This window comes from Cetorhinus maximus, unplaced genomic scaffold, assembly GCF_964194155.1.
Source record: "Cetorhinus maximus unplaced genomic scaffold, sCetMax3.hap1.1 HAP1_SCAFFOLD_216, whole genome shotgun sequence".
In the NCBI taxonomy this organism is placed as follows: Eukaryota; Metazoa; Chordata; class Chondrichthyes; order Lamniformes; family Cetorhinidae; genus Cetorhinus; species Cetorhinus maximus.
In genome coordinates, this window is record NW_027596188.1 from 60,332 (window position 1) to 84,603 (window position 24,272).

The 24,272-nt window shown below is 44.5% G+C and overlaps 1 protein-coding gene across 1 annotated transcript in view; it reads left to right on the forward strand.

Moving 5' to 3' along the window:
- LOC144673052 (doublecortin domain-containing protein 1-like) overlaps positions 1–24,272 on the forward strand; it is a 94,204-nt gene that overhangs the window by 55,073 nt on the left and 14,859 nt on the right. The window contains exons 11-14 of the mRNA XM_078535050.1: positions 7,372–7,473; positions 8,181–8,317; positions 9,785–9,961; positions 15,580–15,730. Of these exons, the coding sequence (XP_078391176.1) occupies positions 7,372–7,473; positions 8,181–8,317; positions 9,785–9,961; positions 15,580–15,730 (567 nt within the window). The remainder of the gene's footprint in view (positions 1–7,371; positions 7,474–8,180; positions 8,318–9,784; positions 9,962–15,579; positions 15,731–24,272) is intronic.

A 24,272-nucleotide genomic window follows, 5' to 3' on the forward strand; every position in this document is an offset into this window, starting at 1 on the left:
AGGGCAACCTTTCTAGCCTCCTGCCCATTTGGGACGAGCATAGGGTATCCTGAAGAGGACTGCTCTATCACACATGCTGCTGTCCAACACAGGTGTCCCACAACCTTCATGCATCTGTCGCCCATGTGCAGATTCTTGTCTAGGGATCCCCAGGTTCACAACCCAGTCCCTGCCATCAATCCTCCATCGCCATGGAACTTTCCTGATGGACCCTGGTAGAAGCCTGCATGTGACTTCATTTAACATGGAGACCTTGGGGCGCCGTCATTGTCCACACGACCTTGACGGGTTGGTGGTCAGATTTTGGTGACATGTCAAACCATGATGACTGGGACTACCTTGCCGTTATAGCCTTCGTTCACCTTTGCAGTTGGTGAGACTTCCTTCGTCTGTACTGCCATTGAGGAAACTTTCACACACCCAACTCAATACCAGAACAGTGGGATCAAATAAAGTCAGTTGTACTAGACTCCCATGCCCAGACCATTGGGTTTGAGCATTATCGTCACCAGGACTAGTTTGACAAAAATGATGCTCAAATATATGATCTCCTGGAACAAAAATGAGCAGCCTTCATTACATGGCAGAAGGTCGCAATTCAAGAAGGCAACTTTCCATCAGCTCAAGGATGATGCCCAAAGATAAATCCAGAAGATAAAGGACACGTGGCAGGAAGAGAAAGCCCAAGAAATCCAACAATATGCTGATCACCATTACATTCAAAACTTTTTTGCAGCCACCAGAGCCATTTATAGACCCAGATCAAATGGACAAAATCCTGTTCCTTCAGGCGATGGTGTTTCTCTTCTTAAGAGTGACGGTGCCTTCCGTCAATGCTGGAAAGAACAATTCCTCAGCCTTGGGTCCACAATGGCATCTGATATTTGTCAGGCTATCCCCCAGTACCTCTTATAGAATCCATTGGTGAATCGGCATCGATGGGAGAGCTGCAACAAGCAATCAAAATAGACGAAAACAATGAAGCCTGCAGGCCTGATGGTGTTCCAGCTGAGGTCTTCAAAACTGGTGGACTTTTGCTTACATCACGATTCCATGCTCTCATTTTACGGATTTGGGAGGAAAAAGAACTCCCCCCGAATGTGACAATTGTAACTACCTTCATGATGTTAGCTAAGTGATGCTGTGGAAACCATTGAGGTATTTTCCTTTAGATCATGGCAAGGAAAGTCCTGACACACATCCTCCTGAATCATGTACTTCCTGTGGCTGAGGAAATCTTCTCAGATAAGGCATAATTTTACAGCCTGTCGTGGTGGGGGGGAGGCCGTAAAACGCAGCGAGCCGTTCAAAAGTCCATTGATTTTGGCAGGACCATAAAATCCTGCCGGCATAAACTCCTGCCCACAGTGTGGTTTTAGACCTTCCAGAAGAACCTCTGACATGGTCTTTGTTGCCAGACAAATTCAAGAAAAATGTAGAGAACAAGACACCTATCTCTTCATTGCCTTCATTGACCTGACCAAAGCATTTGACTCAGTAAATCTCGAGGCTCTGTGGGATTATACTCCGAAGATTTGGATGTCCAAGAAACTTTATCACAATCCTGCAATTGCTTCATGATGATATGACTGCAGCTGTCTTGAGCGGGAGATCTGAAACAGTCTTCAAAATCCAGAGGGGGGTCAAGCAAGGCTGTAGGATAGCCACCTAGATTTACAATCTACCTGACGGTGGCTATTCACCTCATCAAAGACCAATTGTCCTCTAGTGTCAGTGTTAATTACTGTTTAGATGGAAAACTGGTCATCTTGTGCCAAAACTAAACTGACCACTATAGATAAGCATGATCTACAGTTTGCAGATGACTGCAGTGTCGTTGCTCACTCTGCACCAGATTTGCAAACCACTCTTGATCTCTTCAATTCTGTATACAAAAAGCTTGGGAAGAATCGTCCTCTCCAGCCACATGAAGACCCATGGCAGAAACTCACAACCTTGAGTAGACATCATCCTCATATCAAGGAACAGCTGATGACACAGTAATCAGGGTGTGCTTTCATCTTGGCCCCCTCTCCCATGTTATAAAAAATACGCTGACCTTGTAACAGAACACAAGTATTTTTACTGTATTTATTTATAATTCTTGCCCTATTTAATACAAAGCTTGTCGCTGAGCAGCAATTCTTTTAAGATGTAGAGATGCCTTCAACAAGTACATGCGTAAGTTATGTTCAATATTCATCCTGGTTTGGTTATGCTTAAGTTGGTGGACTGTTGCTGTGAGGTTGCTAGACTGTCACTGGGAAATTGATAGACTGTTATTGTCACAGTGAGGCTAATAGGCTGTCACAGCAAGGTTGGTGGACTGTCACTGTGAGGCTGGTAGACTGTCGTAGAGGTTGCTAGTCTGTCTGCAGGAGGTTGGTAGACTGTCAGTGAGGTTGGTAGACTGTCAGTGAGGTTGGTAGAGTGTCACTGGGAGGCTGGTGGACTGTCACTGGGTGGTTAGTAGACTGCCACTGTGAGGCTGGTAGACTGTCATTGAAATTGTGATAATATCAATGTGGTTGCTAGACTCTCACTGTGAGGCTGGTAGACTGTTACCATGGTTGGTAGATTGTCAATGTGAGGTTGGTAGACTGTCACTTTGAGGTTCCTAGACTGTCACTGGGAGATTGATAGACTGTCACTGGGAGATTGATAGACTGTCACTATGAGGTTGGTAGACTGTCACTGTGAGGTTGCTGGACTGTCACTGGGAGATTGATAGACTGTCACTGTGAGGTTGGTAGACTGTCACTGTGAGGTTGGTAGACTGTCACTGGGAGATTGATAGTCTGTCACTGGGAGATTGATAGACTGTCACTGGGAAATTGATAGACTGTCACTGTGAAGTTAGTAGATTGTTGCTGCGAGGTTGGCAGACGGTCACTGTGAGGCTGGTAGACTGTCACTATGGGGCTGGTAGACTGTCACTGAAAGGTTGCTAGACTGTCACTGTGAGGCTAATAGGCTGTCACTGCAAGGTTGGTGGACTGTCACTGTGGGGCTGGTAGCCTGTTGCAGAGGTTGCTAGACTGTCTGCAGGAGGTTGGTAGACTGTCAGTGAGGTTGGTAGAGTGTCACTGGGAGGCTAGTGGACTGTCACTGGGTGGTTAGTAGACTGTCACTGTGAGGCTGGTAGACTGTTACCATGGTTGGTAGATTGTCAATGTGAGGTTGGTAGACTGTCACTTTGAGGTTCCTAGACTGTCACTGGGAGATTGATCGACTATCACTGTGAGGTTAGTAGACTGTCACTGTGAGGTTTCTAGACTGTCACTGGGAGATTGATAGACTGTCATTATGAGGCTGGCAGACTGTCACTGTGAGGTTGCTGGACTGTCACTGGGATATTGATAGACTGTCACTGGGAAATTGATAGACTGTCACTGTGAAGTTAGTAGATTGTTGCTGCGAGGTTGGCAGACTGTCACTGTGAGGCTGGTAGACTGTCACTATGGGGCTGGTAGACTGTCACTGAAAGGTTGCTAGACTGTCACTGTGAGGCTAATAGGCTGTCACTGCAAGGTTGGTGGACTGTCACTGTGGGGCTGGTAGCCTGTCGCAGAGGTTGCTAGACTGTCTGCAGGAGGTTGGTAGACTGTCAGTGAGGTTGGTAGAGTGTCACTGGGAGGCTGGTGGACTGTCACTGGGTGGTTAGTAGACTGTCACTGTGAGGCTGGTAGACTGTTACCATGGTTGGTAGATTGTCAATGTGAGGTTGCTAGGCTGTCACTTTGAGGTTCCTAGACTGTCACTGGGAGATTGATCGACTATCACTGTGAGGTTAGTAGACTGTCACTGTGAGGTTTCTAGACTGTCACTGGGAGATTGATAGACTGTCATTATGAGGCTGGCAGACTGTCACTGTGAGGTTGCTGGACTGTCACTGGGAGATTGATAGACTGTCACTATGAGGTTGGTAGACTGTCACTGGGATATTGATAGACTGTCACTGGGAAATTGATAGACTGTCACTGTGAAGTTAGTAGATTATTGCTGCGAGGTTGGCAGACTGTCACTGGGATATTGATAGACTGTCACTGTGAAGTTAGTAGATTATTGCTGTGAGGTTGGCAGACTGTCACTGTGAGGCTGGTAGACTGTCACTATGGGGCTGGTAGACTGTCACTGAAAGGTTGCTAGACTGTCACTGTGAGGCTAATAGGCTGTCACTGCAAGATTGGTGGACTGTCACTGTGGGGCTGGTAGCCTGTTGCAGAGGTTGCTAGACTGTCTGCAGGAGGTTGGTAGACTGTCAGTGAGGTTGGTAGAGTGTCACTGGGAGATTGATAGACTGTCAAAGGGAAATTGATAGACTGTCACTGTGAAGTTAGTAGATTGTTGCTGCGAGGTTGGCAGACTGTCACTGTGAGGCTGGTAGACTGTCACTATGGGGCTGGTAGACTGTCACTGAAAGGTTGCTAGACTGTCACTGTGAGGTTGGTAGATTGTCAATGTGAGGTTGGTAGATTGTCACTGTGAGTTTGATAGATTGTCACTGTGAGGTTGGTAGATTGTCACTGTGAGGTTGATAGACTGTCACTGTGAGGTTGGTAGATTGTCACTGTGAGGTTGCTAGACTGTCACTGTGAGGTTGGTAGACTGTCACTGTGAGGTTGATAGATTGTCACTGTGAGGTTGGTAGATTGTCACTGTGAGGTTGATAGATTGTCACTGTGAGGTTGGTAGATTGTCACTGTGAGGTTGATAGATTGTCACTGTGAGGTTGGTAGACTGTCACTGTGAGGTTGATAGATTGTCACTGTGAGGTTGGTAGATTGTCAGTGTGGTTGGTAAACTGTCACTGACGCTATTAGAGCTGATGACAATGGCGTTAACGGCCATACCAGCTCTCTCTTATCCTCTTGTCCATTAATAATGAGCTGAGCGAAATGTGGCTGCTGAGACTGGACGCTGTCTCCTTGACAACGTGATGCTGGTCCACTGATCATGAGCCTCCAAGGCCAAGCAATGATTTCTGCTTCCTCATGTACTGTGTAGTGAATTTGTGGTGGTATCGATCAGTGGCTTCGGATGTTAGGTATAATTTGGTGCCCTGGATACTGTAAACTTTGGGATTGACAGTAAATTTACTTCAAGTTGTTTGTGTGGTGGAGTCAGGGACCATGGACCCCTATTGAGAACCCCTGCTCTACAGGACTCACACACATGCATACTCTTACACACACACTCAAACATGAACTCACACACACATTCATTCAGTCTATCAAACATAGACACACGCACATGTATGCATCATACACAGTCAGTCATATACTGTAACACACTCACTCTCACATAAAATGTCATTCTTTCACACATATCTCCACACTCACACAGTCTGGCCCAGGTTTTCACCCCCAGGTCCAGTCCACAGAGATGGGAGAATTCCTGGCTCCTTGAACCCAACCTCCAAAAATTGTCTGCCCTAACTTCAAATTTTCGGTTCAGGTGGACAGACTAGAACAGGAGACAGGGCGGGTGACCCCAGGAGTAGTGAGGGGGTCAGAGGTAGGCCAAGCATGGGTTGGGCGACTTGGGTGCAGATAAAAAGCAGGCCCTCAGAATGGCCCATTTGGGAGGTAGGTTATCAATACTGAAGTCCCTCTTTCTCAGAGGAGACGTCACTGACTTGTCAGGTGAGTGTCCAAACTGTAAATGTTGTCCCACTGTTTGTCGACTCTGGAACCAATGGCCTATCATGGGCTTTCCCTATGGGAGAAATTTGCTTCCTAAACAAAGTGTACTCTACTGAACCACTGAATGCATGGAGCGTATTCACAAGACACAGCCAAGGAGATGGCATTGTCTGCCACCACTACTTGTAACAGATGTTATGTAGTCATGCAGTTAGCTGCCAAGACTCAGTGGGTGGATGAATGATGAATAGTGCCATGCTCATTATACCATCCACTTGCCCTCTTGCCACCAGGATGCGTCCACACTGTTGACCCTTGACCAGGTCCCTTAGAGCTGCACACTTGTCACGGCAGAGCAGAGTGACTAAGAGGTGGTAAATCAGTAAGGCTGTCAGTGGTCGAAGAGCACACCATGCTAAGTTGGAGTCACAGCTGCAAATACATGACTCCAAGCATTTGCACAGAACCATTTTCTCCATCAAATCTTAACAGTAATCATTGATGATCTGGTCAAAATGGTTAGCGGATGCAAGCACACAAAAATGAATCAGAGCATTGTAATCTGAATGGCTCATGGCTCTTTTCACCTTACATTTTGAATTATGGAATATCACAGGCAGAGACGTGGGGGAAGGGAAGGGTCCAGCTGCCCCACGATTTTCTGACCAGGACCTTCACGTTTTGATGGAAGAGGTCCAGAAGAGGAGACCAGTCCTCTACGCTGGTGGCCGCAATGCCCCGTGCAGCAACCAAGAAAGGCCTGAAATCAAATTGCAGCTGCAGTGAGCACAGCAGGAGGCCATCAGTGCTCATGGATTCAGTGCAAGAAAAGGTTCAATGACTTGCTGCGTTCCGGCAAGGTGAGTAGCTTGGCTCATCCACACAGAGGTCCAAGGGAAGTGTCATATCTGCATGCTGCAGTTAAGGTGCAAAACATGGCACATATCTTTGCTTCAGTATTGAGGCTTGAATGTGTAAGCAGCTCATGTAGGTGCACACAGAGAGAAGAGATGTGAATGAGCACCGTGATGCACAGGTGCAGTGAAGAGTAATATCTCTCCATGCAATATATATCACGTTAGCATGAGATCATGTTGTCGTTGCAATCGAAAAGGGTGAATAATGCCATGGAGATGGCCTGGACTGGGGTTGGATCAGGTTGGCTGAGACGCATTCAGCCGTGGAAAAGATGGTCATGGAGATTGCCAGGGTGCCTGATGGTGTTTGTTAGCAGGTGATGAAAGATGGTTTTGAAATCACCTTGGCACATGGTGGTAATGGTGGAGGTCATGATGTCAGTTCACGGACAGGCTCTCCATCGTGGCAAAAATCTGGGCTTGTATTGTATTCTCTCACATTCTCAAACACTCACTCGCACACTCTATCACACTCGCACACATACTGTAATGTACTTTCTCAGGCTTCCTCAATATAAGTAGACGCCGAGTTTTCTACTTTGTGCTTTTTGTGCCAGCACTAACAATCTGAGAAATATACCCCCCGGGGCAGAAGAGTGGTTTCGCATCAACTTCTCTATTATTGCAGCCAGGTCCTCAGGAGATCTGCTAACATCAAAACCTCCTTCGAATCAGCAGTTTCTCTGCCAAGTAAGCATTAATCTTAAGACATCTCCAGTGTATGAGTAATTTATAAATGGCTCTATTGGTATAACCTGCAAAGCGTAATCAGTAGAATGGTAACCAGCATGGCTCTCTTTTAATTTCAGAATCGAACAAAAGACTGAGACTGCAGAGAAAACAGTGGTTGCAGAAGCAAAAAGTTCTATTTGATCTTGATAAAATGAAGCACAAAATGCGTCACCTTCAAGGTAACAGAGCAGAGAAAGGTATTGCGCACAGTAAGGTTCAGCCCTGTTACATTCAAAAACATTTTTAAAATTAAATTATGGGATGTGGGCTTCGCTGGCTGGGCCAGCATTTATTGCCCAACCCTGGTTGCCCTTGAAAAGGTGGTGAGCTGTCTTCTTGAACCCCTGCAGTCTATGTGGCGTAGGTACACCCACAGTGCTGTTAGGAAGGGAGTTCAAGGATTCTGACCAAGTGACAGTGAAGGAACAGTGATATATTTCCAAGGCAGGATGGTGAGTGACTTGGAGGGGCACTTCCAGGTGGTGATGTTCCCATCTATCTGCTGCCCTTGTCCTCGTCACCTGTGTCCCATTCACTGATGCGGTTGGCTGGGCTGGCAATTAAATGGAGGGATCCCCATTTTTCAGATGTGAAATGGATACTTCGGCACCCAGCATGGCAGATGCGTTCATTAAGTGAACAAAATTGTTCATGACAGTGAAAGTGTCCACAGTTGGTACCTGAAATAAGAGTTAGGCACTTTGCCTATGCAGGTGGCAGGACCTTATGCCTCTTTCAGGTCCCCTATGCAAAATCAGGCCACCCTGATCATAGCCGCTCCCCTGACACTTTCCCACTTTTGAGCTTTTCTCTTCGTTTGAAACCAGGGCGAATAGATCACCTGAGAAATAATCAGAGGGTGAAGTTCCACCATTGCTTTTTACAGGGAGACGAGTGGGATCCATGGGGCCAGCCAGCATGGTGCCCACAAAGAGTCCGATTCAGCCGGTAGTGGTAGCAGGGGGATGGACGGAGCCTTCACCAGAGGAGGTGAAACTCATGGAAGATGTACAAAACATGGAGGTAGGTGGCATTTCATTGCTTCTCTTTATATCCAAGACATGAAGGATTGAGCGAATGCATTAGGTCCCAGTTTGACTTGGATGGTATCAACCTTACCTCTGAATCAGAGGGTTACAGGTTCAAGCCACACTGATTCAAGCATGTAATCTAGACTTACACTCCAAAGGGATGCTGTGTTGCCAGAAGTGTGTTGTTCGTAAGATGAGATATTAAAGTGGACCTGTTGGCATGTCTGATTCCATGAAGTTGGAGGAGGGCTGGGAATCCTCATGATGCCCTGGGCAACATTATTCCCTCTACAAACGTCGCAAAGAAAAAGACAAGCTGATTGTCCAATTTATTGCAGTTTGTGGAATCTTGCTATGCGTTTAGCTACATTACGATAACAGTATTCCAAACTGTGTGAGGCAGTTAGAGTTATTTTTCTGGGATTTTAGAAGCTAGTTTAGTGAAGGCAAACCTTTTTTTCCCCTCACCATTAAATAAAGTGCACTTATGAGAGGTGATAAAACCTTAAATACACAAAAAGTTATGAGGATTACAAAAGAGAGATAAAGTTCAGCCAGAAATCTTCCCACCGTCAGTATGATGTGCAAATTCCCTTATTTTTGATGATTGGTTACTGAGCAGTTGAGAACATAGCCCATTAATTTTCAAGGACGAGGGCTCAGATGTCGTCCATACTAATGGAATGATAGTCTCCTCTCCCTGAAGTGACTGTGAAGATCCTAAATTAAGTGGGTCTGAACAGCCAGAAAGTGCAGATAATTCAATACAACTGTGAGTAAATTGGCAGGCTCATACAGAGAGGCCATAAAGGGAAAGGAAAATGGAAAATGTCACATTGGTGCAGTACTAAGTGCTTTCCTAAGTATGCGATTGGACCCATTGTTGAGGCAGTGGAGAGGAAACATTATATCTGAGCTCCACTCTACTTGATCTCAAGTGCTCGATGACAACAATGGAATGCATAAAGGTAGCAAATTGTTTAATTTCCCGCCATCCTGATAACTCTTGCACTCATTGCAGCCAAACCCCCTAATCATGACAATGTTAGGCAAATCAGTTTTTTCTGGTATTTGTCCAGCATAGTTTTTATTTTTAAATACAGGAGCAAGCTACACGGAACTACTGGTAGCAATAATCCTCTGTCCACCATTTTAACATAGCCAATGACCCATTTATTTTAAGTGACAAACAAAGGAAGTCACAAGAACATGGTTGCCCACCAATGGTCATTTCTATACTATGTTGCATGTCCTGAGCTCATCAAAATTGCCATACAATTGTGCATTCTCTCTTGTCACTATGCCGTGGCGAAGAGGAGAATCCAGTCCACCTGTGTCTAAAGTTTTTGGTTTAGACATTGCGACGGGATGTTGCCTGCTCTTTCTCAGCCGCTGCATACATGCACGCTTTATGTGGTGCTGACTCTCCTATTAACCTATTAGTACCTGTATCCCTTAGATGCACCTATCAGAAGTCCAAGCTGTGCTGACGAAAGAGCGCCCTTCAATTCACAGCAAGTTGGTCTCTAGAAAAAGGCCTCTGTACAGTCAACCAAATGTCAAGAGGGTTCTGGCATATCTGAATGGTGATTTCCCAGACCAAGGATCCTATGCCTGGGGCAAAACTATTCAAGAGGTAAGCAGATGGTGAAAGAGCCTCTTTGCTTTCCATTGGAAACTGTGTCCACTCAGCTACTGCTGTTACCGATCAAGCAGTACCAAATGCAGCACAAAAGTCAATATATTTTCCCCTCCCAATGCCAACATAAATATCTCCTGTCCTTATTACAAGATACTAGGGAGAAAATTAACTGGTCTTGAAGCAGTATCTATGTGATTGGAGCACAGCACGCAGATGTGAGTTCACAAGATCAGCTTATTTAAATCATTGGTACATGTTGCCTGTGCAGGTTGGTTGAGACGGGGAGTGAATATGTCTTTGTTCATGATTTGTTACCTCTGTACTTGACAATTATAAACTACTCCTGGCTTGGTCTTCTATATTCTACCCTGTGCAAACTTGAGGTCACCCAAAACTCTGCTGCCCATGTCTTAATTCACACTAAGTCCCATTTGCTTACCACCCCTGTGCTCTCTGGCTGACATTGGTTCCTGGTCAAGCAATGTCTTGACTTCAAGAATTCTCATCCTTGTTTTCAAATTGCTCCATGTCCTTTTCTCCAACTCCACAACTCTCCAAGATGTCTGCGCTGATCTAAGCCTGGTCTCCTGAGCATCCCTGATTTTAATGGCTCTACCACTGGTGGCTCTGTCTTTAGCTGCTTAGGCTGTAAACACTGGAAATCCCTCCCTAAACCTCTCCACTTCTCTTCCTTGATTTCCTCCTTTAAGACAATCCTTAAAACCTACCTATTTGACCAATTTCTTTGCCATTTGGCCCAATGGCCTGAATTTTACCTTTGGCGGTTGTGCGCGATCGGTGGGCCTGGGAGTGGTTGGGAAACAGGCCCCTGACCACAATTAACGGCCAGCCAGAATGAAACGCGCTCTAAAAAGCTCAGCGCTGCTGGGGTGGGGTCAGGAAGAGGGCGGGCGATGATATCACCGTGGGCGCAGGTGAGTGCTGCGAGAGAGCTCCCTGAAGGCAGACAGCTGCCTCAGGAAGCTGCAGACCTGCAAATGATTAAATAAAGGTTTGAAAAGCTGCAAAAAAAATGTCCGTGAATCACAATCAAGCACCTGAAAATATACCTAATAAAATATAACATTTTATATTAAAAAAACATTAAAAATTTTTTATATTTCAAAACAGAAATTTCATCCCGCCCTTGGATGAGGTTTGATGAAAAATGTAAAGGCCGTATGGCCGATTCGCCCGTCCAGGCGATAGGCCGCAAAAAATTCGGAGATAATTGCACCATAGGGCTAAAGAGGTGCTAAACACTTCAAATCAATTACACAAATCCATTGCCTTTAAGAGCTTGTTGTATGGCATATCCTTTGTCCTCATTCAAAATGAACTTTGAAGACAAAATGGGCAATCCTGCAATACAGGGGAATTTCATCTGGTGTTAATTTTAATATTCTTGAATGTATTCTGGGGTTGTAATCATGCCTGGGCATGAAGTCCTTAGAAACACTCTAGCACTTAAGGTATAGCCCACTGGATAATCAATAACAACAACTGCCATTTATGTGGTACCTTTAACATGATAACATGTTCCAAGGTGCTTCATAGGAATGTAAGGAAACAAAATTTGACAACCGCCAAAATATTAGGATAGGCGACCAAAAGCTTGGTCAAGAACCTAGTTTTTTGGGAGCATCTTAAAGGATGAGGTCGCGATGGAGAGGTGAAGTTTAGGGAAAGGACTCTGGAGCTTGGGGCCTAGACAGCTGAAGGCACAGCCGCCAATGGTAGATGAAGAAAGCAAGGATTTTACAACAGGTCAGAATTGGGGGAACATAGAGTACTCAGAGGGTTGTAGAGCTCTAGCAGTTTACAGAGGTAGCCAGAGATGAGGCTATTGAAGGATCTGAACACAAAGATGAGAATTTCCAATTTGAGGCATTGCTAGACTGGGAAGCAATGTAACTCAACGAGCACATACCAATATGTAAACTGGGCTTGGTGTTTGCTAAATTAAAAGCAGCAAAGTTTTGGATGTTTAAATTTAAGAATTGGGTGTGAATAAAGATTGCTCATCTAGTTCTCCTGCAACCATTTTGTGCTTGTACAACTGATACAACTGACTGATCTCTCTAACTCCCTCCCTATCACCCTACTTCTGCTGTAGATTTCTTTCCTCGTTGAATTTGATGTTGAGTGCAGGTACATTTCAATGTGGACATACATGAAAACGAAAGGAAAGATCATCAGTCCAGTTAGTCCTCACCAAACTACAGCTTGCTCTTAAACAGCAGAATTTGTCTCAATTCAGGCCTTTCCTATACAGTATTTGGAAGCAACTATGTCTATAAACTTGCAGCACTCAGCTCCTGTGGTTCTCTCTGTTTACTCATGGGTAGTACCCATAAAGTGATAGTGGAAAATTTTCATCTTTTTCAAACAGCTACAACAACGTATATTTATGTAATGCCTTTAATGTAATGAAACGTCCCAAGGTGCTTCACAGGAACATTGTAAAACAAAATATGAAGCCAAGTCACATAAGGAGATATTAGGTCAGATAACCGAAAACTTGTTCAAAGAGGGAGGTTTTAAGGAGTATCTTAAAGGAGTAAAATGAAGCAGAGAGGCAAAGAGGTGTATGGAGAGATTTTCAGTGCTTAGATGGGCTGGCTGTAATGGTGGAGTGAGTAAAATCGACGATACTCAAGAGGCCAGGGTTAGTTGGAAGAGTTGTGGGGCTGGAGAAGATTAGAGAAATAGGGACAGACAAGGCAGCATTTGAAAACAAGCATGAGAATTTTAAAATTAGGATGTTGCTTGAGCCAACACAGGGGTGATAGGTAAACAGGACTTGATGGGAGTTAGGATATTTGCAGCAGAATTCATACTGATAAACAGGGTGGCAAGGAGACAATAGATATCCTACTGCCCAAGGTCGGCATGATTTTATTTATGAGTGAGCCTTGGAATGGACGGGCAACTCTTCAGCTTGGAATGGGTGGGACTCTCACCGACAAGTTTCAACCTGGATCCTACACCAGTTGTAGGGCCCTCAACATGAATTTTGTGCTGCAGAGGGCAGAGCCTTCGCTAACTCTGCCCACTATTTGGCTGAGTGGTGAGTGGCCTAGCCAATGGGGTTTAACCACTTTAGCTACTGCAGGCTGTTCCTTAACCATGAAAGAGCTACCGATTTGTGTGGGGACTGGAAAAACATAAATGGCGCGCCTGGCATCTGGAAAGTTGTCCACCCTGCTGCCAGTCTTCTTGTGAACCTGTTCCCCACCACAGGATAGCTGGTCCGCACCACACTGCATCCCCCCCCCCCCAAGCAATTGGCAGTAGGTCGCCGTTCATATTGGCAGTAGTTCCCCACCATGCACTACCCATGGGTGGACGGTGTCTCGTCTTTGTGCAATCTATCTGAATTTTGGCCCTGTGGTGTCTAGAGCTAGGGCAACAAAGGATTGTTCTTGTAAATAGAATAAAGGGGCGGAATTTAATGTAGGTGACAGGGGGCCTCACCCACTGACTGGAGAGCTGACGACAAGCACACTTCACCCCTTTTCGGGAAGGCCCAGCATATTAAGTGCAAATCAGGCAATTAACTGGGCAGCAGCAGGCCTTCCCTGGGATCAAGGACCCCAGGGGTGGAAGTTCCGCTAATCAGAGGCCAGCAGCTCTTTGCTGCTTGGCAGCGCCACTGGGGAGGCGGTGGCTGCTGTCGGTAATGCACCCACCCAAGGCCCAGGATCACCGAGAGACCCAGGCCACAGGTGAATGATGGTAGGATGGGAATTGTGGGGTGGCGACCACAGGGGAGGGTGTCGGCAGCGAGGGCAGGGGGTGTGGGTTCTTACCAGCCCCCACCTTTCCTATGCCACTTCCCTCGATCAGGCGCTGAGTGCAAGGGACCCCCACTGGCAGCCCACAAGCAACACCACCAGGATTTGGTTTTAGGCTTCCCATATGGCAAGTCCCCCGTCCCCCCAGCTGGCTAAATGCCAGTGGTGGTGGGATAAGGCCCTTAAGTGGGCGTTAATTGCCCACTTAAGGTTCTCAATTGGCACCGGCATGGGAAGTCCATCATGAGCATTTCCACCACAGACTTAATCAGGGCAGAGACAGAAAGGTGGCAGGGTCTCCAACTGCCATCCTCACAACCAATTAAATTCTTCCTCAACATTAAACTTGTTTTGGAGGAGGGCATTAAATTCTGTCCATAGAATCTTACAGCTAAGATGGAGGACATTCACCCATCATTCCTGTGCAAGCTCTTTTAGAACTAATTTACCTTTATTTAATTATTAATTAGCTGGTGGCCCAGTGAGAAATACCAGAACCCCAGGTGAAGCTCAGAGCATGGATTCAGGTTGCAGTTACACTGTACGGGACAGCTTTACGACTACGTATTGTCAACTTACAGCCTTGCACACCAAGGAGTGCCTATAGAAATTCAGAACCAACTATGTTGGCAGCATATGCCTGAATTTCCAATGCGTTCTGCCAGTGGGTGAGGCTCCATGCCCACAACTTCCATTCCATAAGTTATCTACATAACTGAAGTGCTTGGGTGCAAAGATAACCCTCTCTGCACTGACACTACAGTAGTGTGATTCTAGCCTAACACACAACAAAATTGATTACTTTCATCCCTCCACTTTCAATAGTTTAACAATAGCTCATCAGTATATGATTTTAAATAATACAATTTTCAATTGCATTTTGATGTGATCTATTACTGTTTCGGATCTGCTCTGGGTCACTCTCTGCATCAGCTGTGGCTCGGTGGATAGCACTCTTGCTGCTGAGTCAAGGTCATAAATCCAAACGCCACTCCAGAAACTTGAGCATAAAATCTAGGTTGGCAATCCAGTGCAGTATTGAGGATGTGCTACACTGTTAGAGGTACCCTTCAGATGAGAGAATCCCAGGTGCCTTTTCAGGTGGATCCAAAAAATCCCATAGCACTATATGAAGAAGAACAAGGGAGTTCTACACTCTTTCAAGCAGCACCTAAACCGATGATCTGAACCTTCATTGTGAAAATGTACACTTATATAGCGCCTTTCATGATTATAGGATGTCCCACAGTGCTTAACAGGCAATTAAGTACTTTTTTGAACTGTAGTCATGTTCTAATGTAGGAAATACAGGGGTGGGGATAATTTCTGCACAGCAATCTCCCACAAACAGCAATGTGATAATAACCAGATAATTTGTTTTTTGTGTGGTTGATTGGGGGATATTGGCTTTGTCACCAGGGGGAACTCCTATTTCTTCGAAATATTACCACGGGATCATTTATGCCCACTTGAGAAGGCAGTCAGAACCACAGTTTAATATCTCATCTGAAGGACAGCATCTCTGGCAGTGCAGCATTCCTCCAGTACTGCACTGGGAGTGTCAGACTACATTTTTGTATTCAAGTCCTGGAGTAGGACTTGAACCCACACCCTAAGGGCTATCCAATGAGACATGGCTGTAAAATGAAAAATTCTTTAGTTCTTGACTATTTTCCTGTGGAAATTTCTCATGGAGAAATATAAAAATATGGAAAATAAAACAGAGGGAGTTTCCTTCTGGTTTTTGTTTATCACTGTTGATATATTTCTCCATGGTTTGAGTGTTATAAAAATTGCTCTCTTTCCCTGCTCTAGCTGCTAGAAAACTGTACAGCTCGACTTAAGCTGCGAAGTGCAGCTAAGATCCTCTTCAGCCCTGACGGAGAGCAGATCACCTCGTGGGAAAGAATAGAGCGAGACATGTTGGTGAGCGTCTCTCTGGGTGAGCCTTTCATGACTAGCACAGGTTGGTACTGTCTTCTTGACCTCCTGAGTGAATACCAGAGTTCAGATAAAAAAAAGTGCTGACATACATCATGTCCCTTCGATTAATGGGCGTTATCAGCCTGGGCAGGGAGTATGAAGCCTGTTTTATATTGTCTGGTGCACTAATTAACAGCCTATGCACACACATTCAAACTTGAAGGGTTTAGTGAATCAGACAAATGACATGGCCCGACATGTAATTACTATTTTTTTCTTACAATGTACTTTTATTTTAACTGATCCATGTTTATAAAAGAGTGAAACCAATGGAAATGAAAATTGAGACTGTTTCTACAATGAGTGGCCGATTTGCAATGCCAGTTCAAACCAGGTGGGGTGGCAAATTTAAAACCTACCCCAGTTTTCAGAGTTTAAGGGGCAGTTCCATGGTCCTAATAGGTGTGATGATCACACTTGGTGGCTATTTGTGGGCACACTCCCAGTGCAGTACTGAGGGAGTGCTGCACTGTTGGAGGTGCCATCCTTCAGATGAGACATTAAACTGAGGCCCACCACCCCTGCCTTCTTAGTTGGGCATTAAATACCCCATGGCACTTTTTCAAAGAAAAGCAGAGGAGTTATCCTTGGTGTTTATCCCTCAGTCAGCATCATTAAAGACAGATTAACTGGTTATTATCACATTGCTGTCTGTGGGAGCTTCCTGCGCACAAATTGGCTGTCATATTTCCTGCAATGCAACAGTGACTACACTTCAGAAGTTTTCTATTAGCTGTAAAGGGCTTTTGGATGACCTGTGATCATAAAAGGTGCTACAGAAGTTTTTTGTTAAATGGTATCTTTCATGAATTTTCATGATAAATGATTAAATCATCTGTTTTAGGCATCGACTGAAGGATCAGTATTCGCTAGAACTCCCCTGCTCTTTTTCAAATAGTGCCATGGGATCTTCTGCATGCACCTGAGATAGCAGACAGGGTCACAGTCTAACATCTCGTCTTAGGGGCAGCACATCCAACAGTACCACACTCCCTCAGTAATTGTTCAAAGGATGTTAAAACCTTGGCTATGCCCTCACAATTTATCATTTTCTGTGAATTTCATGTCCCACAGAATCAGCCCTTAATCTCAGAATTAGCCCTCAGTTTTTGGTGCTTTTACCTTTCAACATTATACAGAAAAGCCATTTTGTTTTTAATTATTTTCAACTTTCTTGTTCATACCTCTCCTCTTCCCTCCCTCCACTTCTCCTCTCATCTCCTGTTTCTTCTATTCCCCTCCACCCCCTTTCACCGTTTCCTCTCCTCTTTCCCCTCATCTCCTTTCCTCTCTGCTTCTGTCTCCTCTCCTCTCCTTCAGTCCCTCTCCCCTCTCCTCTCCCCCCTCCTCTCCTTTCATCTCCTCTCCTTGTTCTCTTCTCTTCTTCTTTTCTCCTCTCCTCCACTCCCCTTTCCCCTTCACCCCCTCTCCATTCCTCTGCCCTCTTCTCTCTCCTCACCTATCCTCTCCTGTCCCCTCCCCACTCCCCCTCCAAACTGTGAAAGAGTGTGCATTACAAATTAACTAGACCCTCACAACAGTTATATTCAGCCTGATTCTCTAATCACAAGGGTAGAGTCTGAAGTGCAACAATTATTATTGCTTTAACATTATTATCTTCAAAAATGGCACAAGGTTCCTTTACTTCATCCCATATAATTGACTCTTCACTATTATGCAAAGCTGATAAAAACAGAGTTTCTAAAGACCAATTGTTTCCAATGGGTGAAGACTCAATGATCAGTGGGCCATTTAATGTGATTGATAAAAGAACCTGAGGCAACATTAAGAAAAGCTTTCTTACACAATGAGTGATGGGGATTTTGAACGCACTGCATTGATATAGATTGAATTGTAATCATCAAAGGGATTTGGATGAATACTTGAAGGAGAAAAAAATCTTACAGACATGGAGGAAAGGCTGGGCTCTGCGACTCACTGAATTGCTTTTCGAAAGAGCCGGCCGAACTTGATGGGCTGAATGGTCTCTTTCTGTTCTGTACTATTCTATGATTCTATGATAATGCTAAAAGGGCGCATTTTAAAGTCCATGCACAACTTAGCTTTGCTATTCAACTCCTTAAAACAAGTAGGAAAAAATAGACCTATATTGTGAACAATTGGCTGCACTTCATTCCTATTCTCTTAGGAGGTAGTAACCACTTGGAGGTCAAAGGTCGAATTTCTGCTGAGGTAAGATGACTAAAACAATTATCGAAAGCACATTTTGATACGGTACCTGACTGGTGTGAATGATTATGAAGATAGTTTTGCCACAAATCTGTGTAGTCCTTGCACATTAAACTGCCTTCATGCACATAGCATAATTCAGCCCAAGAGTCAAAGATGGTAAGCACTATGGAAGTAATTGTGCTGGTGTTGGGAGCTGTTATCACCATGGTAATGTAGTGTCTGTTCAACATGCATTGTACGCAGATGTGATCTGTTGTTTAAAAGGATAATAAATGAGATCTCAATCTGAACAGAACAAAGGAGGAATATCTATCAGTCTAAGTTTATAAATGTGCAATGTTAAACACAGAGGAATAAGTACTATATAAATTCCTGTGCCCTTTGGCAAGTTTCCTAAATTATAATATCATTCAAGCAAATACCTTTGGGCAGTGTTGAAATAGGAGTAAAATCTATATCACCTATATGGGTTTCTCCTTGTTTGCTATTTACCCTTACATTTTAAATTTATTCTCTTCACTGGCTACAGTACAGAAAACAAATAAAGTTCATAGATCTCGCCTCAGTTTCTCTCACTGATAGTCTAGTGTCAGGAGCATATTATCTGATGTCCAGTCTAAGATTGTCAGTTATGTTAAAGTGAAAGCCCAGCACTCTAATACAACTGCAGCACATGGGGTAGATACTCATCTGATAGGCAGCTCATCCTCCTGTCTTCTTAAAGCTTCTTCACTGTCCACAAGGTTCGTCAGGAGTGTAATGGAACACTCAGCATTCACCTAGATGGGTGATGCTGCAAGTACACTAAAGAACCTCAATGCCAATCAGAGAAGAACAGTCTACTTAACTGACACCCTGGTCATCAGACTTAATATCCAATCCCTCCATTAGTAGGGTACTGTGGACAATTTACAGGATGCACCAAACAACTCACATAGGTTACTTCAAAAGTATCTCCCTCTTCTGTGACCTCTTCCATGGAGGACAGCAAGAGCAACAATGTTGTAGGAAGACTAACACCTCCAAATTTACATGTCAAAGTCACACACCATCCTGACTTGGAACTATATCACTCTTCCTTCATTGTTGCTGAACCAAAATCTTGGAATTCCTGAACTGAAACTGTGTGAGAGCACCATCACTACAAAGACTGCTTTGGTTCAAGAAGGCGGCCCACTACCACCTTCTCAGGACAACTAAGGATGGGCAATAAATGAGGCTTTGGCAGCGTTGCCTAAATCTGTAACCTGTAAATCTGTAATCAAGACAATCTGGGCTCTATATAATAACAACCTACATTTATACAGTGCCTTTAACATAGTAAAACAACTCGAGGCATGTCATAGGAAGGTTATCAAACATAGTTTGAAACCGAGCCACCTAAGGAGGTTTTAAGACAGATGACTGAAAGGTTGGTCAAAGAAGCAGCTTAAAGAAATAGAGAGAGGTAGAGAAGTGTAATGGTTTAGGGAGGAAGTTTCAGAGCTTAAAATCTGGATAACTGGACATCTATTTTGGGGAATGACAAATGTCGGTCATTTATCTGGGTTTTTGCTATCGCCAAATTCATTTCCCACTGTTTGCGTGGTTAATTATTCCATTATATCTCCAGTGGTGAAAGGGCATACGGACAAGACTTACTGAAACTATCTGCATTGCATCAATGTGGTTCATCTCGTGTTACTTCCTGTTAAAATGAAATTGACACGCATGTTCTAATATTTCTCAAAAAAATTCACATCCATCTTTGAGCATCTTTTAAAGTTTCTGTTTCACAAACCATCAGTGAGCTACAATTTAGAACATGCAGAAGGGTTGAAAAGGTATTATTGTTTTTACCTTTTCACTTTTGTTGGTTCCTTACCTTTAAAGATGCAGGCTTCTGTTACCCTGCCACCATTGTCTCTGTGGTACCTTACGCAAGTGGACTTGCTTCATTGTACCGGTTTAGTCAGTGAGAGTCAGCAGGTTAAATGAACACCACAATCAAACCGGGTCCTGTCCTTACTCAGCATCCATCGACAAACCCTTTTTAGCAGATGCCATCTGATACTGATCAGGAGCATTATTATTCTTTCCTGTCCGTAACCCAAGGCTTTAAGAGCAGTTTTATCATAAGAGATGGCATACTGGAATAGACCCTGGCCTTTCCTTGCTGGCATCTGGATCCAAACCAAGACAGGCTGATAGGGTCTGAAGTGAACTGAATTCTTTGTGAGCATTTTACAAAGTATGGATTTCCTACATTAACTCCTCTTCCAGCAATACGCCAATTTTAAAATCCTTATCCTTGTTTTCAGATCCTTTCATGGCCTCACCGCTCCCAAACCTTGTAATCTCCTGCAGGCCTACAACCCCCTGAGATATATGTGTTCCTCCAATTCTGGCTTCTTTCACATTGGAGGCTCTGAAATTCTCTCATTTAACCTCTCTGCTTCTCCACATCTCTCTCCTCTAAGACGCTCCTCAAAATCTACCACTTTCTAATGTCACCTGGTGTGACTATGTGTCAAATTTTGTCTGAAAATGCTCCTGTGAAATGCCTTGCAATGCACTATGTTAAAAGCATTATGCCGCAGACAGAATTTGTGGGCAGAGTATTGCCGTTGGCATGCGAGGGCGGGCCTGACGTGCCAACATGTAAAATGACGCGTGATGATGTCGGGCGTGCGTCCCGATGTCATCGTGCGTCATTTCGATATTTTGTTCGGCGGGCAGGCGCTGGAGGTGGCTGCGCGCCTGCTGAACTGTCAACGGCCTATTAAGGCCATTAAAAAAGCAATTAAAGTTGTGACCACGCTGCCTGTCCAACCTTAAAGTTGGCGGGTAGGCGAAGGGCCCAAGCGGATGAGGTTTCCTGAAGCTTGTATAAAATAGTTAATTAAATTTTGCCAAATTCACAAACATGTCCCAGCTCATGTGACACTGTCACATGATGGGACATGCTTAAATAATTTTTTCTTTCCTTTATTATCAGATTAATCTCCCTGAAGCAGCTCTGCACCTCAGGGAAATTGCTGCGCTCTTTCGCGTGCGTACTCGAAAGAGCGTAGGCCCCGACTTTCCCTCCTCCCCCCACCCACACAGGTAGCGCTGAGCGCTACGGAACACATATTACGCTGGGCAGGCCTTAATTGGCCCACCCACGTAAAATGGCGACGTGCAGCCGCCCGCGGGGCGGCGATCGGCTTTGCGCCCGTCCCCGCCCAGCCCACCCGACACAGGTAAGATTCAGTCCTGTGTGTTTTACCATCGTCTGTGATCAAAATGTTTGTATGTGAGGCGTGTGTGTTTTCTCACCCTCAGAGTGGTTATCCCAATTTATACAATTCTAGCAGCAAGCTTTTTTTTTGTGAGTTTTAAAATAAGGAATGTTATTTATTCTCCCAGACTTGCCCCGGAGGTTTAAAAATGCAACATCTCACACACACACTATCACTCAAACAAAGATGAGATACAGATGCAGAAAAAATACTACAGTTACAATTTGGAATTATTTCAGTCTCTTTCATAGCAGGCCTGTATTTTCTTAGATGAGTTGATGCTTTGGCTGGAGTGAAGATGTTGAAAAGTAGAGGATTCTCAGTGAGTTGCGAGGTTTCTGTAGTTGAATTGCCAGGAGGTTGTTTCTCAGGTGAACTTGAAGGCAGAGTCCTTCTTCCACTTACTGGGCACAATTTTACACCGGTGAGATTTTACAGTCCGGCCGAAGTCAATGGAGTTTTGAATGGCTTGCCGCATTTTATGGCCCCGCCCCCGCCTCAACGGGGGCCGTAAAATTCTGCCCACTGTTTATTACCATGGCTGTTTATTTGACTGGAACTGGCTTGGTGGCTTTCTGCTGGAGTTTCTGCCTCTGTGGTGCTGATTCTTGCCATTTTGAAAGCATGGAACAAACATGGCTGTCTCATCCATGTACTTGTTCCAAGTCCAAAGTCCTTTTCCAAATAAGATGGTGTGTTAGGCCAATAAACATCCTGTGTTGCGGCTTTTCACACTTTGAGAGTTTGAGAACAGCCAAGGTTGATGGGATCCATTTCACATTCATCTGGTACCCATTGAGTTTTGATTCCCCTGGTGAAACATGGAGACAGGTTGTCTGCGAACCCTGTAGATTTTGGTCCATTTTAATCAGTCATTGGCCGCAGACTCTATTGTCTACAGTTCAAAGGCCAAAAGTCACATGGTGTGTTGCAGCCATCTTAACAGATTTTGTGTTCACTTTTTTAAAATACAGCTTTAAAAATTATAACATCTTCAAGCCTGTACTGGGCATGACAATTATATAAATGTATGTTGTTATTGATGAGCTAAAAAGGACATTGTCACTTAGGGAGGCCATGGAATAGCCAGTGCAAGCTATGAGAAGCATCACAGTGGCATGGTGCTCCACTTAGTTTGGCGATGAGGTGCATTGTTAAGACAGTGAAGAGATACACATTCTGCATGAGTCCACGCTGTGCCAGATCTGAGAGTGTTGATTCTTATACTTATCCTAAGGTATTAGACTTCAAAAGTGTCCTGGACTTAATCTTCCATCGCCACTGTTTAATCACAGAGAGAATGCTCTAAAACACTTCAGAAAGGAACAAACATAAAATAGGATTTCCCTCCATGATAAACTCCTCATAACCAAAACAGAAAGTTCCACAGCAACAGGATAACACTGATCCTATCCTCACTCAAGATCCTTGATACACAATCAAATGACGGAAAAGCGAGATAGCAAGCAGCACTCACTGCATTTCTGTAAAAAGGAGAGAATTGAGACCAGCAACAACGTTTGGCAATGAAGACGTTTGATTGAAAGCAGTCACCAATACATTGGAAGATGTCGCTAACAAAGTCAGATTGGCTGACTATAAACTTTCCCTCATCGAGAAGAATGTGCAGAAAAGAATTAAGATGACTCAAAGTGACTAAGTTGAAAACAGAAATGCTACAGTCAATCCATCTCAAACTTACCAAACAGACCGCAGTATAAAACACCAGGAAGAGATATATTTTTTCAGTTGGGTTGATTTTGAAGCTGAGATGAAAGATCAGAAACAGACCTATCATTTATCACAGAATAATGTGAATCAATGATTTTCAATTGCTGTATTGCATTTTCTATGTATCTAAGGTAAGGAAAGGACACTTTCTGTCATTAGAAATAAAGGCCGACTGAGTCACAATGGCTAGAAAATCATGGTGTTTTGGAGCTGTTAATGGAATATCAGCATTTCACTGTAAATTAACTCTCGTCTACAAAGAGCTTCAACAATTGAGCTACTGGTACGTGGAAATGCAAGTGCAAAATGCGTGGATAAATCTATGGGAAGTAGATCAAGACATCCCAAATTAAGTAACAAACTACCTGGCTATTCTTTGACAGGGCAGTTTGAGAACAATGTAGGCTAACAATTGATCTAGAATATCTTCTGTCCTCCACACTGAAAAATAAGCATTTTAAAGAAAACAATCGACATGTACAGAGCACCTTCCATGGGCAGAATTTTGCCGTTGGCGAGCAGGGGGCGGGGCCCGCTCACCGACGTGTAAAATGACACGGGATGATGTTGGGCAGAACCCCTGACGTCATCCCGCCCCATTTAAATCTTCAGGAAGGCGGGGGCACAGCAAAATCAGTTGTGGGAGTAGGGCCAATTGAGGCCATTGACAGGATCATTAAAACAATTAAAGGACCTGTCCGTCCAACCTTAAGGTTGGTGGGCAGGCCAGGAGCCCCGGCGGGGAATAGAAAAAACACGAAACCTCATCCACCGGCGGGAAGAGGTTTCATGTAGGGATTTAAAAAGTTTAATAAATATTTAGTGTAGTGACATTGTCACATGAGGGGGACATGTTAAGCAATTTTTTTTTTCTATTTTTAATGTTTTTAGAACTGTCAGCGATCTCCCTGAGGCAGCACTTAGCCTCAGGGAGATGTGTGCTCTTCTGTACGCATGCGCGAAAGAGCACACCCTCGCTTTTGGGGAATCCCCCCCCCACCCGCCCGCACAGGAAGCGCATAGCGTTTCCCGCCGGACGTCACACTGGGCGAGCCTTAATTGGCCCTCCCACGCAAACTGGCGGTGGGGCCCGCTTCTCCGGCAGGGATCGGCTCCCCACCCGCCGGAGATTGGGTCGGGCCCGCCCGCCCGGAAGGCAGAAAACTCTGCCCCATGTCTTCAGGATATCCCAAAGCATTTTATAACTAATTAAGTTATTTTGAAGTGTAGTCACTGTTGTAATGTAAGAAACACTGCAGCCAATTTGCACATTGCAAGCTCCCAAAAACAGCCATATTATAATGACCAGATAACGTGTTTTAGTGATGTTGGTCGAGA